We start from the raw sequence: 24,640 nt of genomic DNA, 5'->3' as shown, positions 1-24,640 counted from the left end.
GTGTAAATTCCAATTCCTCTTGATGCATCTCCTTTACTAAACCAAGAGCAGGGGAGATGGGCGCTAGAAGACAAAGTTGCTTCTGGTTTATTTTTCTGATGGTATATGTACACAATGGGTAGAGTTACCAATTAATTTGAAAGGCTTACGGGGAAGGACACCATTCTTCAGTTCTCTTGCTCGGGGGAATTGAGTAAAGTGTCTTTTGAGGTCTCTTAGATCATTCATACATATAAACATCACCACTGCCTCTACCTCAAAGCTGGATCTTCCTCTTTCCTATTAGGGATGAAGATGACATCAACGATGTGACTTTCATGGCTGGGGTCAACCTCAATGAGGAAAGTGCCCGCATCTTAGCAACAAACTCTGAACTGGTTGGCACGCTCATTCAGTCGTGCGAAGATGAGCCATTTCTCTTCGTTGGCGCTCTACAGAGGAGAATTTTAGACATTGGTAAGTGCCCACTTACGATGTTGACCCGATAGGACTGCTCATTCCAGGGACAGTGATACCAGGAAATGGCCTTGGTTGGTCTTCCTGGAACTCTGAGGCTTACATAGATTTCATGAGTGCTATAGAAAGAAGTATTTTATTTTAAAAATAGAAGCTAATATTTTATTCTTATTTCTTAATATTTTTATATAAATATCTGTATACTAGAGGCCCGATGCATGAAATTTGTGCAAGAGTAGGCCCCCACAGCCCCGGCTTCATCCGGAAGGTTGTGTGAACAGCCATTCCGCTGTTCGGCTCTTCAGTCGATTTGCATATTACGCTTTTATAGATATAGAAACCTAAGCGACTGGCCAACCATCTGGTAACTATGACACACACTGACCACCAGGGGGCAGACGTTCAACGCAGGAGTGGAAACCGCAGGCATGGAAACATGAAAGGGACTGATGAATCTCAGAGGGAATGGGGGAGGGCGGGAAGAGATTAACCAAAGATCTATGCATGCTAGAGGCCCGGTGCATGGTGCGGTCCCCCGGTGCCCTGCAGGGATCGTGCCAAAACCTTCTCTGTGACATCCCCTGAAGGGTCCGGGGTTGCGAGAAGGCACAGGCCAGGCCGAAGGACCCCACCGCGCACGAATCCGTGCACTGGGCCTCTAGTGTGCATATAATATACTTTTTCTGTCCTGCTTCTTCCTTGATTGGCCTTTAGGCCTATATGCGTACACATGTACACTTAGGTTACAAGTTTGTGTTTATGAAAGAAATAGCTATTGAGAGTGATTCCCTTTTTTCTTATCTTCAGCCCTGAAATGCAAACCCTCCCTTGCTTTAAAAGAACTAATTTAGAATATTAGGGTTCTTTCTAGGTCCAGTAGGTTTTTAGGTGGCTACATTACGTGAAAGGAAATTAAAGAGAACATAGCTTTTTTTCTGGAGTGAAAGGCTTTTCTGTTGTTTAATAACAAACTTGCGTTCATGTGAAAGACTGCAGTCTCCTCAGATTAACTGGGAAAAGAGACAGACTGGCGAGGTATTGTGCAAGTGACGTACCTGTTCCTTGCGTGCTGACCCCGGGGCTTGCTGGAGCGCAGGTCTCCTTCACCCGCGTCGAATCTGGGGCCAGTACCAGTGCCTTTGAGTGCCCTTGAGCAGGGATCTTCCCATTTTATATTGAAGGTCGAACAGAAATAGGAAGGTTTCTGATTTTTTATATCCCCCCGGTATATTTAAGGACTACAAAGTGCATCACTCTCACATATTTTACTTTATAAAATACTCAATAAAGAAATGTTTGAGCTCCTACTATGCTATTACTACTTTATTATCTCTGATTTAAGTTGGGTACATATCCTCTTTCTTTCATCATGCAAAGCCAGCATGTGCAAGTAGTCCGGAGGATAGGAGTTCGGAAGAGTTGCCTGTTTGTTTTCTGTTTGCTTGTGTGTTGTTTGACTTCTCTCCCTCTCTCTCTCCAAGTTTCCTTCTTTCCATATGCATTCTGTACTGCACAGGAGCCAGCTCTTTAATTTTGGAACAAGCCCAAGCACTATATTTTTCTGTGACAGCTTGGGAAATTTCCTGGTACTTGAACTCCTGGTATTTGTAGCCATATAATTATCTGAAGCTTTGGTAGCATGTAAGTAGGTAATTTTGTCAGTTCCTTGCCCCTCTTACATATTTTATTTCTAGCTTGATTTGAACATTGATTATATGGTAGGAAAATTTTTAGCACTGGAAGAGCATTTTTTAATCTTTTCGGACAGGGATGGGCGATTGTTTTCTGCAAGGGCCAGATAATAAATATTTGCCACTTTGTGAGCCGTGTGGTCTGTGTCCCAGCTGCTCCCCTCTGCTGTTATTACACAAGCAGCTTACACAGTGTGTAAGCAATAGGCACAATTGTATTCCCATCATATTGCGGACACAAACTGAATAGAGACCACATTCAGTTTGCAGCCTCTGTTTTCAAGGAAAATTCTGGGGACAACTATTGGTATTTTCAGTTCTTGATGAAACACAAACCTGTCATTTAACAGGATGAGAAATTGCAAAACTTCTTACTTCTGAATTTTCCTAAGCTTGAAAAAAAATGACCATAGAGTGAATGGAGTTATGTTATTTTTGGGAATGTTTTTCATTTCTAGTAAAATTCCCTTTTTACTGAACAGGTTAAAAACTCTAAGATCATTCCTTAGTAACAGAAAATATAAATTTACCCCTAAAATTTTGGAAGAAGATTTTTCTACTTAAATATGTTAGAGTAAGCGTGCCAGTGTTTTCTCTGCTTGGTAATTACGTACACTAACTCGCACAGACCTGTAAACCACCAAGCAAGCTTGCAGACACCAGCTAGATCTCCTCATCAGTTATGTGGACTTGAACAAAGTGTTTGATTTCACAGTGGGGATTTTTCTTATAGTATTAACTTTGTCATTTTAAAAATAGGTTTAGTGAAGATATTTAAACATTTGATTGTTCATGAAATCCTGATATTGTTTACAAATCCAGCCCTGTTTATTTCTAATATTTGAAAAGTGTATCTTTCCATAGGATGAATGACTGTTTTGTAAATACATGTAAAATTATTTTCAAAGATCCCCTTCTAAACTAAATGTTTAAAAATGTTCATCGTCTTAGTTTAAGCCTGAGCTGGCATGTCATTCCCTGTCCCCCGTGTGTAGCTGTAGTTTAGTCACTGGAGTGTGTGAAGTCCCGTCCCTTCTGCAGAAGGTCCCCACTCCCTGTTTATGCTGATGCTTTTGGTAGATTTGACTTTGTGGTGTGGTTTCCCCTCTTGAATCTAAAGTTGGTGATGAATTCAGTTTGTTAGAAAGTAGTAACGTACATTTTGAAGGTTTGGCTTAGGAGAAGCTGGATAATTTTGTTTTGATCAGTACAAAAGTTTATTTAACAAAAGTTGAATGTGAAAATGGACAGGACTCTATTGTAGTAAAGCAGGAGCTGTGGAGAGGGAACATGTGGAAGCAGTTGATTTCTCTGGTGACTACAGTCATTCTTTTTTTTTTTTTAAATCTTTATTATTCAGATTATTACAGATGTTCCTCCCCCCCTCCCCTCCCCATAGCTCCCTTTATAGCCATTCTTTATACTCGTTCCAAGGCTTCTAACATGATGGCACTATTTCCTCGTATTACCACCACTCCAATATTGTTCTTTGCCCACCAGTTGCCTCTCTACACAGATTCATACAGGGGTCAAATCCCGCAATATTCCTTGGACATGCCTGCCACCCTTTAATTTCCATGATAACTTCTTGTCCATAAATTTCTTTAACTCGGGTGGGTGAGCTTTGCCCATGGTGCCCAAGTGAGCTCAGAGACGCCTCCAGACGGAATTCGTGGCCTTTGGTGCTCCCGCTGGATAATTTTTTAAATCTTCCTATCTGGTTTATTATAGTCCACATTTTGAATTAAAGTTTAACACTGATTATGGAATAATGTCAAAGAATGCATTTAAGATTTGTTGGCTTTTGCCAAAACCGGTTTGGCTCAGTGGATGGAGCGTCGGCCTGCGGACTGAGGGGTCCCAGGTTCGATTCCGGTCAAGGGCATGTACCTGGGTTGCGGGCACCTCCCCCGTGGGAGATGTGTAGGAGGCAGCTGATCGATGTTTCTCTCCCATCGATGTTTCTAACTATTTATCTCTCTCCCTTCCTCTCTGTAAAAAAATCAATAAAATATATATATATATAAAAAAAAAAGATTTGTTGGCTTTTAATTAAAGTTTGTTTTTACTATACTGATTCACACTATTTCAGATAGAGTGCAAAATCAAATTAATATTTTAAAATTTCTGTGTATAGGCATATGTTAAAAACAAACACAACAGCCCTGGCTGGTTTGGCTCAGTGGTTGGAGTGTTGCCCTAAGACTGAAGGGCCTCGGGTTCGAGTCCTACCTCTGTTGCAAGCTCCATCCCCAGCCTAGTTTGGGGTGTGTGCGGGAGGCAATCAGTCGATGTCCCTCTCTCTCTCTCTCTCTCTCTCTCTCTCTCTCTCTCTCTGTCTCTCCTCCTCCCTTCCACTCTCTCTAAAAATCAATGAGGAAAAAAATATCCTTGGGTGAGGATTAAAAAACAAACACAGCAACACTATTAAAAGCTCATTTAAACTCTACTACCTAATTACTTATATCTTTAGATTTAGGTCTCTGTTGATCTAGGTGGTTTCACCAAGCTGGAGAACTACTATTTAAATAGTGATAAGGTTGACTTGTAAATGAACTTCTGCCTTTGGGTATGTTTTCCTAAGAGTTTCTTTCTAGTTAGTAAGAGGAAGAGTGAAAGTCTGGTTTCAGAGTAGGAAGGAGAGACAGTGAAAGAGAAGTGATTCAAATGGATGGGTGGAATGAGGAGACTTTGAACCCATTTTGAATGTCAGCAGATTGTAATGGACAAAAGGAGTATAGGTATGTCTGTAGACAAGGCATTAACAAATTCACAATCTGAATTCAATGAAATGCCAGAAATTGTTAGCACTGTCAAATAGGACTAAGTGTAATATTCTATTTTTTTTCATTACTAAAATTAACAGAATACAGCACTGATTTCTGCAGTTACCATTTTTCTCCCTGAATGCTAGGCTTGATTTGTGTTCTTATTAACTTTGTCCTATAAATGACCTTGCAAGGAGAATGATCCTAGAGGCTAACGAAACAATGTCTATATTTTCTGAGGCTCCAGGCTAGGTTTTATTAATATAATGTCTAAGATCTTTGAAGTTGTGACTTTACCAGGAAAATCATAATCTCCAAACCTTTATTCATAATGGGTCTGACTTCCAGGGGGAACAGAATGCCTGCTGTGCTAATTATTTCCATTATCAGCCTCCACCAAAACACATCCTGGGTTCCTCTGCTTGCACAGGTAGAAAGCACGACGTCACGGAACTGAGCTCCGAGGCCGTGAGTTTGATCTCCCAAGCAACACAGGAGCGGCTGCGAGGCCTCCTGGAAAAGCTGACAACCATTGCTCGGCACCGAATGACAGCCTACAAGGTAAAGGGAATCGCGCGAGCAGTCGAGGTTCTTCTAGCTTCTTTGTCATGTTCACAGTAGTTTTTTTGGTATGGATTTCTATTCTAAGTATATTTTTAAAGAAAATGATTGAGACATACTTTATGTTGGTAGAAAATTAAAATCACATTCCTAATTTGCCTTCCTTAATTCGCTTACGTGACAAACAACGTTTAAAATGGAGTTTAAAATGGTATCCAAAGCTTCAGTGCCAGTGTAAATTGACATACGCATCTGCTCTGGCCGAGGCTTCTCCTCCTCAGCTTGTGATGGGGGAGGCGATGTGTTAGAACAGAACACGGTGCGGCTCTGCCCTCTTCAGGGGTCTGTGCTCTGCTCACACTCCTGTTCCTCTCAGTCACTCACATCATTGCCTCGGTGCTAATACTGGTGCCACTCATTCTCGTCTTGACTACTTTTATATCGAAAACAGTTGAAGACAAGCATAGCCTGTCTGCCCCTAATGGTGTGAACCACATCACTGGCCACCGTCAAGATGAAAGCCCTTGATTGATTTGAATGACGGTACTTGGGGAGAGGTGAGGGATGAAAAGAAAAAGGATAAAGATCAAGCTTTCCCCCAATGTCAAGAATGTTTACACCTTGGTTTTATACAACACGGGTGTGGGTAGCCTCATGTGGTTTTGAGTTTGCAAGAATGGTCATGTGGTGCTGTCCTCGCCTTCGGTTCAAAGACGCCAGGGCGGCATTGGCCACTGGCACATCCCTGGAGGGATCGTCGTATTTTCTCTCCTTTCTGCTTCATTTAGAACCTCGGAAGGGCTATTTATATAGTTGCTGAGGGCCTCACTTGTATGAATCCTTGTCAGAATTTGTTGGACTGACTTAAAAATATGTGATGAGAAGAAGAAAAAGCTTTAAAAAACCCAAGATCAGTATTTCTTGGGTATGTTTCTAGACTTTGTTTCTTCTAGGGCATATAATTATTCATAGCTTTCTCTTATCATCCTTTTTATTTCTGTAAGATCAGTAATGATCTGCCCTAACTGGTTTAGCTCAATGAATAGAGCGTAGGCCTGCGGACTGAGAGGTCCCAGGTTCGATTCCAGTCAAGGGCATGTACCTTGGTTGCGGGCACATCCCCAGTGGGGGGCGTGAAGGGAGCAGCTGATCGATTTTTCTCTCTCATCGATGTTTCTAACTCTCTATCCCTCTCCCTTCCTCTCTGTAAAAAATCAATAAAATAAAAAAATATGTATATATATTTTATTGATATAAAATATTGATATAAAATCAATAAAATATAAAAAATGTATGTATATATATTTTATTGATTTTTTTTACAGAGAAGAAGGGAGAGGGATAGAGAGTTAGAAACATCAGTGAGAGAGAAACATCGATCAGCTGCCTCCTGCACGCCCCCCACTGGGGATGTGCCCGCAACCAAGGTACATGCCCTTGAGGGTCCCGGGTTCGGTTCCCGTCAAGGGCGTGTACCTTGGTTGCGGGCACATCCCCGGTTGGGGGTGTGCAGGAGGCAGCTGATTGATGTTTCTAACTCTCTATCCCTCTCCTTTCTTCTCTGTAAAAAATCAATAAAATATTTAAAATATATATATATTTTAAAAAGAAAAGATCAGTAATGATCCTACTTTAATTTTTATTTTAGTTCTTTAAGCAGTAAAAGCAAATTACTGATATATAAGATTTTCCTTTTTAAATGTAGGCATTTACTGCTCTAAATTTCGCTCAGAGCAGCTTTCACTACATAAATAAGTTTTGATACATTGTGTTTTTGTTTTCATTCCTCTTTATTTTCTAATTTCCCTTGAGATTTCTTTGATTCATTCATTGGTTGATTAAGAGTGGCAATTTTTCACAGGTGTTTTAGAGTTTGTTGTTTAATTTCCACATTTTTGTGAAATTTCCATTTTCCTTCATATTCTTGATTTCCAGCTTCATTTTATTGTGGTCAGAGAAGATTCTTTGTGTGATTTAATCATTTTAAATTTATTGAGACTTGTTTTGTGGCCTAGCTTATGGTCTGTCTTGGAGAACGTTCCATGTGCCCTTGAGAAAAATATAGATTCTGCTGTTGCTGGGTGGAGTGTTTGTGTGTGTCTGCTAGATCTAGTTAGTTTATTGTGTTACGTTCTCCATTTCCTTATTGATCTTATGTCTAGATATTCTACCCATTATTCAAAGGGATCAATTGAAGAATTCAGGTATTATTATTGAACTATATCTCTTTTTAGTTCTGTCAATGTTTGCTTCATATATTTGGCCACTTTAATTTGTATATCTTCTTTTTGAATCCTCACCTGAAAATATTTTTTCCATTGTATTTTTTTTTTTTTTTTGAGATAGTGGAAGGGGAGGGAAAGAGGGGGAGAGAGAAGACACACACATACACACACACACACACCCCCACACACACCAATTGGTTGTCTCCTGTATGCACCCCGATTGGGATCTGGGGTCAAACCTGCAATCTAGGTATGTGCCCTTGATTGGAATCGAACCTATGACCCTTCAGGGCAAAGGCCCTGGTGTGTATGTTTTCTTGATGAATGGACTCTTTTGTCACTATATGTAGTAGCTTATCTCTTTTAACCATTTTTGACTGAAAGTCTATCTTGCCTGATACTAATATAACCACCCCTGTTTTCTTTTGGTTGTTTTTCACATGGAATATCTTTTTTCATCTCTCACTTTCAACCGTTTATGTGCTTTCATCTAAAGTGAATCTCTTATAGACAGCATTTAGTTGGATTATGTTTTTTTATCCATTCTGCCAGTCTCTACCTTTTGATTGGCTAGTTTAATCCATTTACATTTAAAGTAATTACTGATAAGGAAGAACTGCTATTTCACTATTTTCTGTCTCATTTCCTCTGTTACTGCCTTTTTTGTTTGTTTAATTGATCTATTGTTTGTGTACTTCTCATTCCCTGTGTGTGTATTTTATAACTTTAATTTTCTTTTTCATCCTCACCTGAGGATATGTTTGATTTTAGAGTGAGAGGAAGGGAGAGAGAGAGAGAGAAAAGGAACACTGATGAGAAAGTGAAACATTGACCAGCTGCCTCCTGCACATGCGCTGACTGAAACCTGACTAGGAATAGAACCCACAACCTTTCAGTTTATGGGACAGTGTTCCAAACCATTGAGCCACACCAGCCAGAGGGTGTGTGTGTGTGTGTGTTTTTTAATAAATATATTTTATTGATTTTTTTTTTTTTTTTTTTTTTTACAGAGAGTAAGGGAGAGGGATAGAGAGAGACATTGATGAAAGAGAAACATCGATCAGCTGCCTCCTGCACACCCCCTATTGAGGATGTGCCTGCAACCAGGGTACATGCCTTTGACAGGAATCAAACTTGGGACTGAGCCAAACCAGTTAGGGCTGTGGATATATTTAAAAAAATCCTCGCTCAAGAAGTAAGGATATTTTTCCCATTGATTTTATTTTATTTTTATTTTTTGAGTGGAAGGGAGGGGGGAGTATGAAAGAGGAGAGAGAAACATCCATGTGAGAGAGACATCCATTGGTTGCCTCTTGCATGAGCCTAGCTGAGGTTGGGATGGAAATTGCAACCCTACCCTTGACTGAATAGAACCCAGTGACTCTCCAGGGGGCTGGCCAACACTCTTAACCTCTGAGCCAGGGCTGAATATATTTAGAATCATAACTTTTCAAACTTGGATTCTCCCCTATTCCTGCCTCCATCACCCTGTTGGTTCAGAGGTACATAGTGCACTTCTGCTTACGATGGGCAGTTTCTATACAAAATGTAACATGTACAGTTTAGTGTGAAATAGAATTTTCCAGGTAGAGCTGACTATTCTGAGTTGTCTGCAGAGCTCTATTGTGTACAGCCTTCAGATGGAATTCTTCTGTTGTATGTCAGTAGCATGTGTTCCAAGGATTTGGTTACCCTTTGCAAAATGAATCGTTTCTGCCTCATCTGGAACCTCCCTGAATAACTTAGCGTGAAGCTCATACCTTCTTAGCTTTCTGTGTCTACTGCCTGTCCTGATGGATTTTCCCCTCTCACCTTCCTCCACACTCGCTCCTTGATACAGTCAGTGCCCCTGTCTGAGTTTGTGCGCATGGAAAGGCAGCCACATTATCCTTTAAAGAGAAATGGTCATCATTTCATTATATTTGGATCTACTGCAAGATTATTTTGTCCTGGCGGGGATGGTTCAGTGGTTGAGCATCGTCCCACGCACTAGGACAGTGATGGCGAACCTATGACACGCGTGTCAGAGCTGACACACGAACTCATTTTTTGGTTGATTTTTCTTTGTTAAATGGCATTTAAATATATAAAATAAATATCAAAAATATAAGTCTTTGTTTTACTATAGTTGCAAATATTAAAAAATTTCTATATGTGACACGGCACCAGAGTTAAGTTAGGGTTTTTCAAAATGCTGACACGCCGAGCTCAAAAGGTTCTCCATCACTGCACTAGGAGGTCACGGTTCGATTCTCGGTCAGGGCACATGCCTGGGTTGTGAGCTCGATCCCCAGTAGGGGGCGTGCAGGAGGCAGCCTATCAATCAATGTTTCTCTCTCATCTATGTTTCTATCTCTTTCCCTCTCTCTGAAATCAATAAAAACATTTTCAAAACTTATACTTATTTTAAGACTTTGATTGTAATAATCTTTGTGTCAGAGCATTGGCCCTGTCTTTATATTTCAGTTCATCCCTGAAAGGATATATTTTTTTATCTGTACAGTGTGGGAAATTTTACTCCATGAATTTTTTTTTTCAGCACAGCATTTTTCATATCTTTATTTGAAAAGAGCATAAAATAGAATTTGATAACACATGGTGGAGACTCATTTACTCTAATGCAATCATTATTTATCTAAAAAGAAATATTTCAGGAAACTCCATACTGTTCTCCACAGTGGCTGCACCAGTCTGCATTCCCACCCGCAGTGCACGAGGGTTCCTTTTTCTCAGCATCTTTGCCAGCACTTGTCGTTTGTTTATTTGTTGATGGCAGCCATTCTGACAGGTGTGAGATGGTACCTTATTGTCATTTTGATTTGCACCTCTTGGATGATGAGTGACTTTGAGCATGTTTTCATATGTCTCTTGATCTGTATGTCCTTACTCCATGAATTTCACAAAAGTGAGCTACTTTTATTAAAAGCAAAATTGCCCCCCCGCCCCCCCCCCCCCATTTCAAATCCATCTGCTTTTGATAACCTTTCGCCTGGTGAGATATAATTCTCTAATCAATCACAGTCCATAGACTGAGATTTCAGTGAGGAAGTAGAAAGTGACGCCCGGTACAAAGCTTTTGATCTGTCTGCCAGGTGTTTTCCCTCGGAAGAAAGATGACAGCTCGCATGTCCGCAGCTGTAAGGGGGCTTCACTGCTTCCAGTAGAAAGGAACTGTGGTCTTCCCTCAGCAGGATTCACTGACGATGTTAGCATTTGGTCTAGGTCAGTGGTTTCCAACCTTCTTTAGGCCACGCCCCACCTAAGCATCTCTAAAACCCTGATGCCCACCTCCCCCCCCCCACGCCCCCCATGACATAAAATTCTTATTATTCAAAAAGTGAGCTCCTATTCATGTGGAGGAAGCCTAAAAGGCCATTGACTTGGTCTAAACAATCTTCCAAAGAACATGGAATCCATGAAAGAGAAAAATAAAAGAACAAAAGGACAGTTGAAGTCCTAAGGAAGACATCACTAAGAAATGGTTAAAAGAATAATAATATATGAATTGATATGAAAAATAGCAAATAAAGTTTCAAAACAGAACTGAAATGCATAAATATGTTTATAGACTGTATATGAGACCCCTAGAACCATAAGAAATACAAAAAATTCACTGTTAATAATTCATTCTCGAATTGCCCCCCTTAAAAATTACATTGCCCCCCAGTGGGGCATGTGCCCACGTTGGGAACCACTGGTCTAGGTCCTTGTATTTTTATTGCCAAACCATACCTTGTGGTGCATGAAATCTTCACTCAGGCCACTGGGTAGGCAGGAGGGAACAGGATGAGATGGGGGTACTGTCGTTGAAATAAGGTCAGGTACTCGGTAGGGGAGGAGAACGTACTCACTTGTTTTGTATGAGGAAGAGAACAGTAAGGATCATTCATGAAGCCAGAGGTGGCTCTATACAGTCGGGGGAGAAGAGGAACCTCAGTGTGGGAGTGAGATCGGGTTAAAGTTTGGAAAGTCTGTGTCCCTTTTTAATTTCCTGTTTGTTGTCTTTGTGAAGTAAACGATCTCCAGTGTATCTGAACACAGAAATTGTAAAGATGAAGTATTTAAGAAACCACTGGTTATTATGTTTATATCTCTATGGTTGGCCTATAATGTATTCCATATTCTATCTTGTATTATTTAACTTAGAAAGCACTTGAGAATTCTTTTTGTTATTATATGTGAAGTAAAATAAGCAGCACTAATACAGCTTTGTTCGTTATACTACGCAACACTCTGTGATCTAGTGAAATACCAACAATAACATTTAATTTAAAAAGAATCTTGGACATAGGAAATCTTTCAGTCCCAGTTAATTGGATCAGCCATAAGCATGGGGTGAAACAAAGCTGGGAGTGGTGCTGTACCCATGGTTTACAAGCCAGACTGGCTGTTGGACTGAATGTTTAGAAACATTCCAAGTTTCCCAATTACGCAGTCTCCTTGGTCCCTCTCCTGTAGCTTGATGTCTGAATCACTAGGCGAATGGAGGCAAGGTGTCTCACATGTTGATGGGAAATTGCCCTCCACCACAAGTACCCACACTCATCCATGCATTAGAGGGGAGGGGTAGGTCATCGGATCAGGTGAAGAAAATAAAGTGTTTAGATTGAAAAGCACAGTTTTATACTCTAAAATATCAGAATAAATGAAACAACGTAAATTTTACCATTTTATGGATCAATTAAGACATAATTATTCTTCTGTTATGGCTCTCATTTATAAAGTGTACTAGAGGCCTGGTACACGAATTTGTGCACGGGTGAGGTCCCTTGGGGTGGCCTGCAGGGATCGGGCCCCAGGCTCCCAGCCCCAGCTTGCAGCCCTGCAGCCCCGCCTGGCGCCCTGCCTGGCAGCCCGCTGTGGCCTGGTGCCACCCCCTCACCTGCTCCACCACCATCCTGCCTGTGGGGCAATTGTTTGGGGCCCCCTGCCCCTGATGGTTGCCGTCTGCGGAGCGATTGGTGGGGCGATCAGGTCCCCGCTCACAACCACCTTGGGCTGACGCTGGCCGCTCACCTGCTCTACCATCCCACCATGGTCCTGCTCTTGGGGCCCATTGGGGCCGGCAGCACCTCCACTGCTGCCCACTGCCAGTACCGTGTCGCCAATGCCTGCCATGTTCCACACCGCCCCCTGGTGGTCAGCGCACATCATATCGAGTGGTCGAACTTCCAGTCGAACAATTTACATATTAGGCTTTTATTATATAGGATTATATAGGATACTTAATTTCTTTTAACGTAGGTCTGCCCAAGTTCATAGCTGAAGGCAAGCATGTCAAACTCAAAGGCAAAATGGGTCAAATAAACAAGGCTTAAGTTTATGTGGGCTGCAAAAAAAACACACGAAAGCTTCAATTTTCTTAGAAACGTAGGTTTATTTGGATAGAGACATGCTGGATACAAAGGAATGAAATAAATGAGTAATTGTTAACAAAATAATAGAACATATTAATAAAAATTAATATTTTTTTCTTGAACATTTACTTACCAGACACTGAATAACCGCACAAATTAATAAGTGTAGTGCAAAGAAACCTATTTTTCTTGTTGTCCGAAAGCGAAATATTTCCTGTTGCGCACACCGAACAAGTCAGTCCAAGACTAATGACGTGGCCATCCGCTGCTAAAATATTCGCTGCAAGTATTAGTGGAGAGAAATGGTGCACCTGTGCGTAAGGCACGAAAGTGAAATGAATGCAACACGATTGTAGTAATCAGTCATTAGGGAGCGTTGTAGTTCGTTATTAATTATGTACAACAGGATATGGTAAAAATTAAGTCACTAAATTTTTATTAAAATGTTTCTTACATACCGTTACATTGGCTGGGTCACAAAAATATTCGTGGTGGTTGCATGCGGCCCGAGGGCCGTGGGTTAGACATGCTTGGCGGAAGGGAATCCTCAAAATGGGGTTTAGGATCTGAATGTTCGCCATCTTCTCTCAGCTGCTAGTCTGGTGGGAACTGTATTCCCTTGAGAAGGTCAGAGTGATCCGACAGTGGAAACAAGAGTGGTAACTTCCATCTTCGGTCTATTTCTCAGGGAAGCAGTTGTTTTGTTTTTATCCTTCACAGGCCTAAGATTTAATTAATCATATTAAAGTCTGTTCAGACAGACAGTAATTTAAAAAGATTTAGATTACAGTTAAATGCTACACTCTGTTGCTTTCTACTTCTTGTTAGGGCCTTTGGCTGAGTTCCCCCACCCTTTCCCAATGAAGCTTACTTGGAAAACTCTTCGAAATTTAAATGCTTAATCATTTCTCAAATTTTAAGGGTGATTAAAGTTCTTTTTTTGTTATGTTTGTTTAACAAATTAAAATAATACTTCTGAAAAATTAGCGGCCCTGTTGTATATTGCTGTTCCTGCCGTTAGCTGGTTTGTAACAAGATCTAATGTAGAAGGTGTTGCCTAGGATCATCATAAATCTTTTTTTTTTATTTCCAGACAAGTGAAAATTACATCCTGTCTAGTGATACCAGGTCACAGCTCAAATTTCTCGAAAAGCTGGATCAACTGGAGAAGCAGAGAAAGGATTTAGAAGAAAGAGAAATACTGCTGAAGGCAGCCAAGGTGAGGCCCGGCCTGGCCCCTGAGAGAGCATGCCTGGCAAGGAGGGCAGAACTGCTTTCCTCGTTGGTTGACTGTCCTGGTTTTACTAGGCTTCCGCTTTCTCTCAAGGATTTCTTTTGATAAAGTTTCTCACACCCAGGATGGGAGGGTACGGTGGCTTTCATTTAATTTAGTTTATTGAGATACCTCCTTCTCAATTTCTGTCTGCCTCGCATCACCCCAACAAATGTTTCATACAACTTTCATGGTGTTTTTAGCTATATGATTGATCTGTGCCAAGCACGTTGAAGTTGAGAGAGGAAAATTGGGAAGGTAGACAGGCAGCAAGGTATGGGTAAAATTAAGAGTAATTAGGATTTTATGGAACAAACTGTAGGATTCCAGAAATGGGTTAGAGAGGGAGTAAAGAGGGAACAGGGGATGCTGTTATTTATTCCTCTTCCCTGGGTAACATCCGCCGGGGCTGCAGGTGCCGGGGAGGGAAGCTCATCCCACTGCAGTTCGCATGTTGCCCCACCTTTCTTTCCAGGTCTGGGCCTTTGCGTAGCCTTCGAGTTGGGCTAGTTTTGTTTTGTGTTTTAAACACCTTAGTGCAAGTTTCCAGTGTTCTTGGCAGTCACCCCTTTTAGAATATTTGTTCCTAATTACATTGCAATCGCTTTTCAGAAACAATTTTTTTTTTTAAAATATGGAACGCTTCACGAATTTGCGTGTCATCCTTGCGCAGGGGCCATGCTAATCTTCTCTGTATCGTTCCAATTTTAGTATATGTGCAGCCGAAGAGAGCACCAGAAACAATTTTTAAAAAATTATATCATGCTTGCCAAAAAGTTGCCAGAACTATATGAAGAACGCTCATCTCCTTGACTAAGATTCTTTTTATTTTTATTGTTTACAGTATTATAAGTCTCCTTTTTGCCCCATCGACCGCTCCCCGGCCACTCCCACCCCCAGGACAAGCCCCCATTGCCCCATTGCCCCAGTGTCCATGTCCATGGGTTATGCTAATATGCATGCGTATAAGTCTTTTGGTTGCTGTCTTACCTCCTCCTCCCAACCCCCCCCCCCCCCCCCCCCCCCCGGTCTTCCCTCTGAGGTTTGATGGTCTGTTTGGTATTTCTCTGTCTCTGGATCTTTTTTTTTTCCTGTGTGAGAATTTGGAGGCTGGCCAGTGGTAAATTATGTTCAATGAGACAACACTAGGCCAGTACTATGTTCCTCACTTACTCTTCTACTACATGATGTTCCACATTGCGTTTTTAAAAGTATATATATTTTTTATTGATTTCAGAGAGGAAGGGAGAGAGATAGAAGCATAAGTGATGAGAGAGAATCAGAGAATCATTGATTGGCTGCCTCCTGTACACGCCCTACTGGGGATCAAGCCCGCAACCCAGGCGTGTGCCCTGCTTGGGATCAAACCGTGACCTCCGGGTTCAAAGGTCAATATTCAACCACCTGGTGACCCTGGCCAGGCTTCTACTTTTTTTTTTTTTAATTACACTTTCTAAGAGAGAGAATTGGTTCGAAGCTAGTCAGAATCTTGATTTTAGTAGTCCTTGCCCCCCACCCCCCCAAAATGGTTTTACCTAAAGAGTCGCCATTGTTGATTGTTTTCATTCCTTTAAGCCAGTGGTTCTCAACCTTCCTAATGCCGCAACCCTTTAATACAGTTCCTCATGTTGTGGTGACCCCCAATTTCACTGTTACAAATTGAACATAATTAAAGTATAGTGATTAATCACAAAAACAATATGTAATTATATATGTGTTTTCCCATGGTCTTAGGCGACCCCTGTGAAAGGGTTGTTCGCCCCCCAAAGGGGTCGGGACCCACAGGTTGAGAACCGCTGCTTTAAGCCAACGGTTACCCTTCTTTTCTTTTCCTGCGTCCATACCATGGTGTTGTAGTGCTTAGCGTCCTGGCAGGAGCAGCGTCAGGCCTCCTCTGGACCTGCCTGGCATTGTTAGCATCATGCGGGGTCGGAGCTCCGGGCTGGAGCTGCAGCAGCCACTGGCGATGGCGGGGTGGGGGTGGGGTGGGGGTGGGGAGGGAGAGTGCACAGAACTAGACTGAGGCATTTCCCCTGGAGCTCAGGTTTTCAATCACAAGAGAAAATTGTCATTTATTAAATATTTAACGGCAGCTATGGTGTTTAGATGCTTGTAATTTCTATTAAATTTTCTTTTCCTTTGATAGAGCCGTGCCAATAAAGAAGACCCAGAGCAGCTGAGACTGAAGCAGAAAGCCAAGGAGGTAGGACTTCCGAGTTCCCGCGTTTGCCTTTGTGTGGGGGGCGGCTGGCAGCTCTCCCCTGGCGTGGAGTCAGGGCTGCCTTGGCCGTGCATGCCATGTGCAGAGGCCCTGAGAGGACGGGAGCCGCCGAGGGCAAGGGCAGCGCTTCGAATGAGGTCAGTGAGGATGTGCTCGCTCTCCTTTTAACATTTGCTTCCAGGCACAGGCCTGCCTAGAAGGGCTCTTTGTGAACTCCAGCAGCACACTCGGAGGGAAATAATGTGGGATTAAGGGGGAAAAGTAACTTCTGAGATTTAGCATCTGGGACTGTACAATAGGCTACATTTTTCCAGGGTAATTGTTCGTTTTGTAAATCTGATACTGCTTATAATTCTTTGGCTGGGAGGCGGTACTGGGATTTAGTTTTAAATGGAAAACGCCTCTGGCTTTTAATTTTCTGGGCCCAGCAGTTTTCTGTTCTGGAATGGAGCCCTTGTTTCACACAGTTCATGTTTAGCTGCAGGGGTTTAGTTTATAGCTTAGACTGGTTAAGCTTTTACTCCCAGAGGCCTCTGCATAGCAACTGTAGAAATCAACAAATAAGTTCATTTATGTCTGCAGCCTCCTCTCAGTAGCTGACTTTTTACATTTCCCAATATCCATTTCCTGACTTTTCTAGCCCCAGAGAAAAAAGCTCCACTAATTGGAGCTTATTTTAATTGAGCCTTAATATTGGATCTCACTGGAGTTGCCCCCAGAGCTGCAGAGAACAGAAGGAAATGAAAGTACCTGAGGTTGAAGCTGGTGTGTGTGTGTGTGTGTGTGTGTGTGTGTGTGTGAAATTTTTCACTTGACCTACAGATTCTTTTCCCTGCTGAATAAATCATCCAGCCCGTTCACATTTCTGATTAAGGATCTGACAGCAGACAATAAGACAGACAATCGAGGTGTGAGACGTGTGATATGAAGCTGAAAAAATTGGTTTCTATAGTTACTTGACTGATTTCATGGAATTTTAAGGATCTTTGTGCTAAATCAGAGTGACTTCCTGAGCCACCTTTTCCTTAACTGCGCCTCTTGAACTATGAAATTTGTTGTTGCTCAACATCGCTGCACGCGGCTCCGAGGGGCCAGCAGCAGCAGGTTATTCATGAAGGTTTTAAAGGCCCTGATTGTGTGGATTAATGTAGGAGCTGAGGCAAAACAAATGGAAATCTAGTAAAAATCTTACAGTCGGGGTGGGTTTTTACACTCAAGTAGAGAAGGAAAGCACATGAGCTCTGAATGGCAGGGTTTCTGGATTGGGGTGAGAGCTGGAAGGGAGACCAGTAAAGAGAATCGAAACCAGAAACATTCCATTTCAACAGCAAAACATTTCCCATGCTCGTGTCTTTCCAGTGGGAAACTTATGTAAAAATAGTATCTGAAGAAAGTATGATGAGAACTGTACCTGTAATCCTTTATCAGCAAGCTTGGCTGGGTGATGGGTATCTGAGGATGGGCAGCTATTGCTCTGAGCCAGGGGTGGCCCTCTTTGTTTTAATTAAGAATTGATAAGATGCTTATGCACTTTCTTTTCATTGTAACCCTGTTGTGGAAAATAATGTATCATAAAGCTCACCTTTTTATTCTTAAAGATCTTACCTGCCTGTTTATCCTTAAAGATCTTACCTGCCTTTTCCTCCTTCATAAACATCTGAATCTGAGATTAATTTTTCCTGCGGTTTCTGTGGGATGGTTTTGTTTGTTTCTTTGTTTGTGTTTTATATTGTGTAGAATTATTTCCTGAGAGATGAATTGGTAGACAGCATTTATTTTTAATTTGTAAGAGTAAATGTGAACAAACAGTACTCTCTTAATGAGAGCAGGTGGTACCAAGCTGTGTTTCCCCTCTCCCTTGCCACCTTCATTCAGTTCCTTTTCCTAGCAAGATTAAATGGATTCAATATAATTTCTTTCCAAAATATTTTGAAAGTTTTCTATCTTGGATCCATTTGATTGGAAAAAAAAATCAAATACACTGGCCCTATTCCAAGAACAGAGCCACTCTATGTTAGTTGCAAATGTTTGATAAAGTAAAATATTGTCATTTCATTTCCCCTGACCCCCAGAGCTCTCACTGACTTCAATGTTCTGAGGGGCCTAATTTAGAGTCCAGCACAGAAGGATACCATACTCGTTTAGTGCAGAAGTCACTGACTCTCCCTTAATAAAATGGAGTTGGCCATTTGTCAGGTTATCTTTTGGGATGTGCTCATGGTTATCACAGTGGCATGGAGCATAAAGCTTTAGTTTCTGATATTTTTGGGGGGGGGGGGGGGCACACATTTTTTTTGTTCATTTGTGAAAATTAGCACAGATTTCTTAGAGTTCCTTGATTTAGAGCTGCCGTTCTTTCCTTTTCCACCTGTCTACCAGGCGGTCCTAGGAAACAGGTTAGTGAGTGCGTTTTCTGAACACAGGACTCTAGAGCTGTGTAGAGAAGTTGCAGCTTGATTGTTGCCAGGAAGTGTGTCAGCAATGACGTCTGTCACATAAATATTAAGTCACAGCTTGAATCCCCTCGTGCATAAGGTCATGGTCCATGTGTGCTTTCGCCTGGTGAGGATGAGAGTTCTGATCTGGCTCTTCTCCCCTATGGATCCCTCTCTCTCATGCAGCTGTAGAGGCTGTCATTTCTTCTTTGAATTCTGGACATCAGGGCAAACTTACATTTGGCACGTTCTTATCAAATGTTCGTCATCCTTCTAGTGACTTCTCCCAGTGTGGGCGTTCTCATCTGGCACTTTAAGAAAACCGTTGCCTCTGGGTTTGCCTCCAGCTGTCCCAGTACACTGACGCTGTCCTCAGGGACCCGGCGGGTTACCTGTCTGCTTGGAAACCTTATTGTTGTGGGGCTAACATGTCTGGATATCCCTGTTTCAACTTTAGGGCTTCTTCCCTTTTTTCATTTCTTTCTTTTTAAAAAAAAAAAATATTTTATTGGTTTTTTACAGAGAGGAAGGGAGAGGGATAGAGAGTTAGAAACATCAATGAGAGAGAAACATCAACCAGCTGCCTCCTGCACACTCCCCACTGGGGATGTGCCTGAAACCAAGGTACATGCCCTTGACCGGAATCGAACCTGGGACCCTTCAGTCTGCAGGCCGACACTCTATCCACTGAGCCAAACTGGTTAGGGCCCTTTTTCCATTTCTGCCTGAAAAAATATAAGCGTTCTCTCAGTTGTAACATTATATTTTAAATACTGACACTTTTAAATTTTGACTTAAAAGTCTTTTTCCTAGATACCTTTCCTAAAATGCAAACACTGACATTCTTCCATTTCCCTCCTTGCTTGAGAAAGGTTTCTGATAGATTCCTAATTGCCAAATTCCAGTTTCAAACAGCAGGCACGTCTTTGTTACATGCAGCTGCAGACGTGTCCAAGTGTGTGCGGTGCCCTGGATGGCCATCCAGCCCTCATGTTTCCCTTTCTCACCCCACCATCCGGAGTTGTCAGGGCAAACGTCCTGACTCCTCTTGCGCATTTGTTATCTACACTACAACCCTCTTTCCTCTTGAATGTCTTCTTTCTCCATCGGGAAATGTGACTTCAGGGCAACGGTGCAGAGTGAGACAGAGAATTCACTTCCTTTTTAACAGGTCCTAGCATTCCCACTTTCATTTGTTATTGACTAGAAGGAAGAAAAGTGAAGGCAGGACATATACCTGCTGACATGTTCGTGTCACAGTGCAACCTGTAGAAACGGGGCAAAAGAATAAGTATTGAATGATTAAAACGCATAAGAGATTAGAAAACCTGTACCTTGAAGAATTTTGGATTTTTGTTTATAGAAAGGACTAGAGGCTCGGTGCATGAAATTCGTGCACGAGAGGGGGGTGGTATCCCTCAGTCCAGCCTGCACCCTCTCCAATCTGGGATCCCAGGGGTTGGGCCTAAACCAGCAGTCGAACATCCCTCTCACAGTCTGGGACTGCTGGCTCCCAAACGCTTGCCTGCCTGCCTGATTACTCCTAACTGCTTCTGCCTGCCAGCCTGATCACCCCCTAACCACTCCGCTGCCAGCCTGATCGACACCTAACTGCTCCCCTGTCAGCCTGATCGCCCCCAACTGCCCTCCCCTGCTGGCCCCGTTGCCCCCAACTGCCCTCCCCTGCTGGCCTGGTCGCTCCTAACTGCCCTCCCCTGCCGGCCATCTTGTGGCAGCAGCAGAGGTGTGATGGGGCGTCACCTTCCCCTGAACGCCGGGTCACCTCCCACCCCTGAAGGCTCCTGGACTATGAGAGGGGGCAGGCCAGGCTGAGGGGACCCCCCCCCCCCTCCAGTGCATGAATTTCATGCACCGGGCCTCTAGTTTTTATATATACACACACACACACACACACACACACACACACAAACACATTTTAAAAGAAGGATTGCTCTCCTGTCATTTGTGGAACAAATAGAAAATGGTTCTTAGTTTTCTTTAGTTAAATGTTTTCTGCTTTATTTACGACTCCGTTACCTGTGGTTTATTCTCCGTTAATCTGAAGTGACCTCTTGTTGTGTCTCCCGGAGACTGCCTGTCTCACCAGACACATGCACTATTTCCTATTTTCCATCTGCTCTTTTTAAATATGTGACAAAGACAGAAGTAGGCGCCATGACCAGCTCCTCTCCCTCTGAGCACTGTGTGTAAACGTTGTCTTTCTTCCTCCCATCTTCTAGCTGCAGCAGTTGGAGCTCGCACAGATCCAGCAGCGAGATGCGAACCTCACCGCCCTGGCTGCCATTGGGCCGCGGAGGAAGAGACCCCTGGAGGCTGGGCCTGGGAGTGAGGTAGGGATGGAATGCCTGCTACTTTATTTTTCACGTCAGCAAAGCCAGCCGAAGGGAAGCAATTCATGCAGATGGTTTACCCTGCCTTGCACGCATTTGTTGCCAGATGCTCCTGAAAATTTCCCTTTGCCTGTTTTATAAAACCTAAATTTCTGTCCGGTTGTAAGGTATGTATCTCCTTGAACTTTACTCCTACTTAATACTTACTTTGTATTTCTCCCTATATTCCATCTCTAGTCAACCTGAGGCTCGCTCTCTCAGCTTTTTATTTCTGTGCATTCTTTGTAGCAGTCTTACATAACCCTCACTCTCCTGTGTATCTGAATCCAGCTTGTCTGTGAAGATCGAATCTGCCGGCTTCTTTTCCCACGTCCCTCAGCTGTTCTTTTCCACAGAGCTCGGCGAGACACCTTCGTGAGGGGCGGGCACCTCGGCGTCTTAGGGGTTTTGGTGGCTGTTCTCTTTCATGACAGAAATGGTTGCCATCAAACCAGTATCCTAAAGTCGGTGGGAGTGGTAGAAGCTTGGTGGCAGACACAGGTGGCTCTTAATTGCTAAAGCCTAACTAGGTGTAGCTACTGCAATGGTCAGCAGATATCGGAGTTAGAGCCCCTCAGCCCATCCGTGGACTTAAGCCAGTTCCTGGACCCGGAGACCTTGAAAGATGGGAAAGCCAGGTCCTCTTGAGGAAAGACCCGGCTGTCCAACCCACATGTCTGCCGTGCATCTCCTCCTCGCCTTTCCCAAGACGCACAGCCGGCTACTGGAGTGACTGGGCATCGCAGGGACAATTACTCGACTAGGGATTTCTGGACACTGGGCCTGAGGAGTTCTCGGGGACCCAAGCACTACCGTGTGCCATCTGTCCATGGAGTTTGGGCTGAGGCCCATCTCCCAGTAGGCGGAGGTACTTGCTTCCGTGTTTCTGGATGCATGATTGGAATAGACTTACTTAATGCCTACTAGAGCTCTCTCCGTGGGCTCCTGAGTGGGACTGAGAGAGAGCCCAGTAGAGCCACTAGAATGTGGCCTAACCACCAAATGAGAAATTGTTCCCCCAGGAGGTTGTAGAGCCGCATTGGCGGTGGGAAAGGTGCTGCAGTGGTGATTCCGACCACAGCCCTTCAGCTCACCTGTGGGGCAGTAAAGACGACAGGTGGCTCTCAGGGATGGTGATTGCTCATATAAGCTTCCCCGGGTGTGGCTTCCATTGTGGTGAGTGCTCAGCTGTGGCTGCTGCTAGAGCAAGTCAGGGCAGCCCCTGGCACCTGGTGTGCAGGTATGGTCTGGTACGTGCTTTTCCTCTCCTTACTAGTAAAGACAGTCAGAATTAGATGCTTTCGACTGGCAGGCTCAGCAATATACCTTCACTAACCATCTCTCAGTCAGGCCGCTGTCATAAGCTAGTCTTCCAGACCTGGATAGCCTCTCCTTCCAGGGCATTATGCGAATGCAAATGCTGATACCAAGCTATTGGGACTAGTGAGCGAGAGGCAGCAATCTGGACATTGGTGAGATGCATGTGTGCCAGGGGGAGCACCCCAAAGCGCAGGGCCTGCCGTCTCGGTGCCCTGCTAGGAGTCCAGTGGTTTGGAGCATGTTGTGCTGACCTTCCCAGGGTACGAGACAGCTTGCTGTTTGTGTCTGCTGCCATCACGGACAAAGGACACATTTGGGTATTTACCCCTACAGTGCCAGGGAGTGCAATCGTGCCCCTGTCTTTCGCCAAAAGTGCCAGGAGCGCTATCAAGTCTTCGAAATGGCATCCAGTTCTCAGTCTGCCTTTATTAGTGATGATGATATTGCTAAATATGTCAATGTAGTAAAGGTTTCCTTAAGTTTTTGAATGTGTAACTTCATTTACTTGCGATTCATAATTTTTTTCCTAAACTGCTGTAAAATCAGCAAAAATGCCTTGGCAATTTTAGCATAGTTTCTAGGATATTGGTTGGCACTCAGAGAGTTAAAAGCAGCATTTGCCTCATGTGATGTGAAATGGGGACTGTCCCACTTCCAAAGCCTGGCTCCGCTCAAATGCCTAACAGGCGTTCCGAAGCCTGGCCTTTCTCATCTCGTGTCTGGAGTCCCTTCTGTCTCCTTCCTGTATTTCCAGCGGGTCCTTCACTGTCAGCTCTTCCCTGGCACATAACCCTTTTGGCTCCTCAAACTGTTTCTATTTAGGCATTTATGTCAGCATTCCTCCCCTGGTTCTGTAATAGAAAATTTTCTATTTAAAACTAGAGGCCCGATGCATGAAATTCGTGCATGGGTGGGGTCCTTAGGCCTGGCGGGCAATCAGGGCCGATCTGTGGGCCACAGGCAGGGCCTTGGCCAGTCTGGTGCTGGCGCCACTCCCCTCCGCCACCACCCATCGCCTCCCCTCCCGCTGGCACCCACCTTGACTGGCCTGGGGCTGCGGGATGGGGGCAGCTCCCGCGTTGAGCATCTGCCCCCTGGTGGTCAGTGCACATCACAGCAACCGGTCATCCTGCCATTTGGTCGATTTGCATATTAGGCTTTTATTATATTTAAAATGTTAATTTTCATAAAAAAATAGGTTTATTGTAGAAAGTTATCCACATCCTATCATATTTTTACAAAATTCATAGTACAGTAATATTTCTGTTAATCTGCTTTTTTAGATAATGACATAATGTGTCCATCTGATCCATGTCTTCAGATGTTCTACACGTTTCATTGGCATATTGTAATTTATCCGTCCCCATATGTTTTCATTTCCGATATCATGTGTGGTGGCAGCTTCATGGCAGTGAGTGGATGAGATAGTTGTTGGTGGGCTGAGTAATGCTTGGGAACAAGCCATCAAAAGACGGTATATTTTTCTCCCAAATGTGTTTGGCTTAAAGCTGAGGATGACAGAAGGGTCTTCATGTAAGTGCTCTAAAGCCCATAATGTGGCTCATTTTCACTGTTTGTTCAGTGGTGTTACTGGGCACTAGACACCTGATTGTACCAGAAACATTGACGGGATCCCAGCTAAGTGCCAAACACTAAAATATTCAGAGGCACAAATCCTTGTCTCCTGGCGAGTGAGGAAGTTCAAGGTATTTGCCCTCACTGGATGCCTGTGGTGGTGGTCAGATACAGCGCATTGCTACCCACACGGGAGCCGCACCGCGTCTCGACGTGGTGAGTGTGTGTCTGTGGCACTGGGGGAAGTGCTGCCTGTGTTGATCTTAAAGAACTCAGGTGATGTGGTCCAAGGATGGGATGGAGGCCTGGAGGAGGAGGCCGGGAGAGGATGGCTGTGGGGAGAGGGGAAGCTGTCCGGTGGCATGGTC

At 43.4% G+C, this 24,640-nt stretch overlaps 1 protein-coding gene, 2 non-coding genes and 1 pseudogene across 7 annotated transcripts in view; 1 reads left to right on the top strand and 3 right to left on the bottom strand.

Annotated features, from left to right (window-relative positions):
• The window catches only part of TAF4B (TATA-box binding protein associated factor 4b), a 98,203-nt gene that overhangs the window by 22,973 nt on the left and 50,590 nt on the right, over positions 1-24,640 (top strand). For all 5 annotated transcript variants that reach the window (XR_011472217.1, XR_011472215.1, XR_011472218.1 and 2 more), the window contains exons 10-14: positions 287-456; positions 5,346-5,476; positions 14,152-14,277; positions 16,478-16,534; positions 21,228-21,338. Coding sequence is in view for 1 of the 5 variants with exons in the window: in XM_070421252.1 (XP_070277353.1) it covers positions 287-456; positions 5,346-5,476; positions 14,152-14,277; positions 16,478-16,534; positions 21,228-21,338 (595 nt within the window). In the remaining 4 variants the exon portion in view is untranslated. The remainder of the gene's footprint in view (positions 1-286; positions 457-5,345; positions 5,477-14,151; positions 14,278-16,477; positions 16,535-21,227; positions 21,339-24,640) is intronic.
• On the bottom strand, positions 3,566-3,779 carry LOC139014691 (small nuclear ribonucleoprotein G pseudogene; annotated as a pseudogene).
• Positions 14,960-15,066, bottom strand: LOC139014832 (U6 spliceosomal RNA). The gene has a single exon (XR_011472357.1). It is a non-coding gene; the product is annotated as a U6 spliceosomal RNA (small nuclear RNA).
• Positions 15,423-15,560, bottom strand: LOC139014754 (small nucleolar RNA SNORA23). The gene has a single exon (XR_011472308.1). It is a non-coding gene; the product is annotated as a small nucleolar RNA SNORA23 (small nucleolar RNA).

Source organism: Myotis yumanensis, unplaced genomic scaffold (assembly GCF_028538775.1).
Source record: "Myotis yumanensis isolate MYYU_CA2020_CCGP unplaced genomic scaffold, mMyoYum1.0.hap1 SCAF_7, whole genome shotgun sequence".
Lineage (NCBI taxonomy): Eukaryota > Metazoa > Chordata > Mammalia > Chiroptera > Vespertilionidae > Myotis > Myotis yumanensis.
This window is presented reverse-complemented; position numbering and strand designations above follow the sequence as displayed.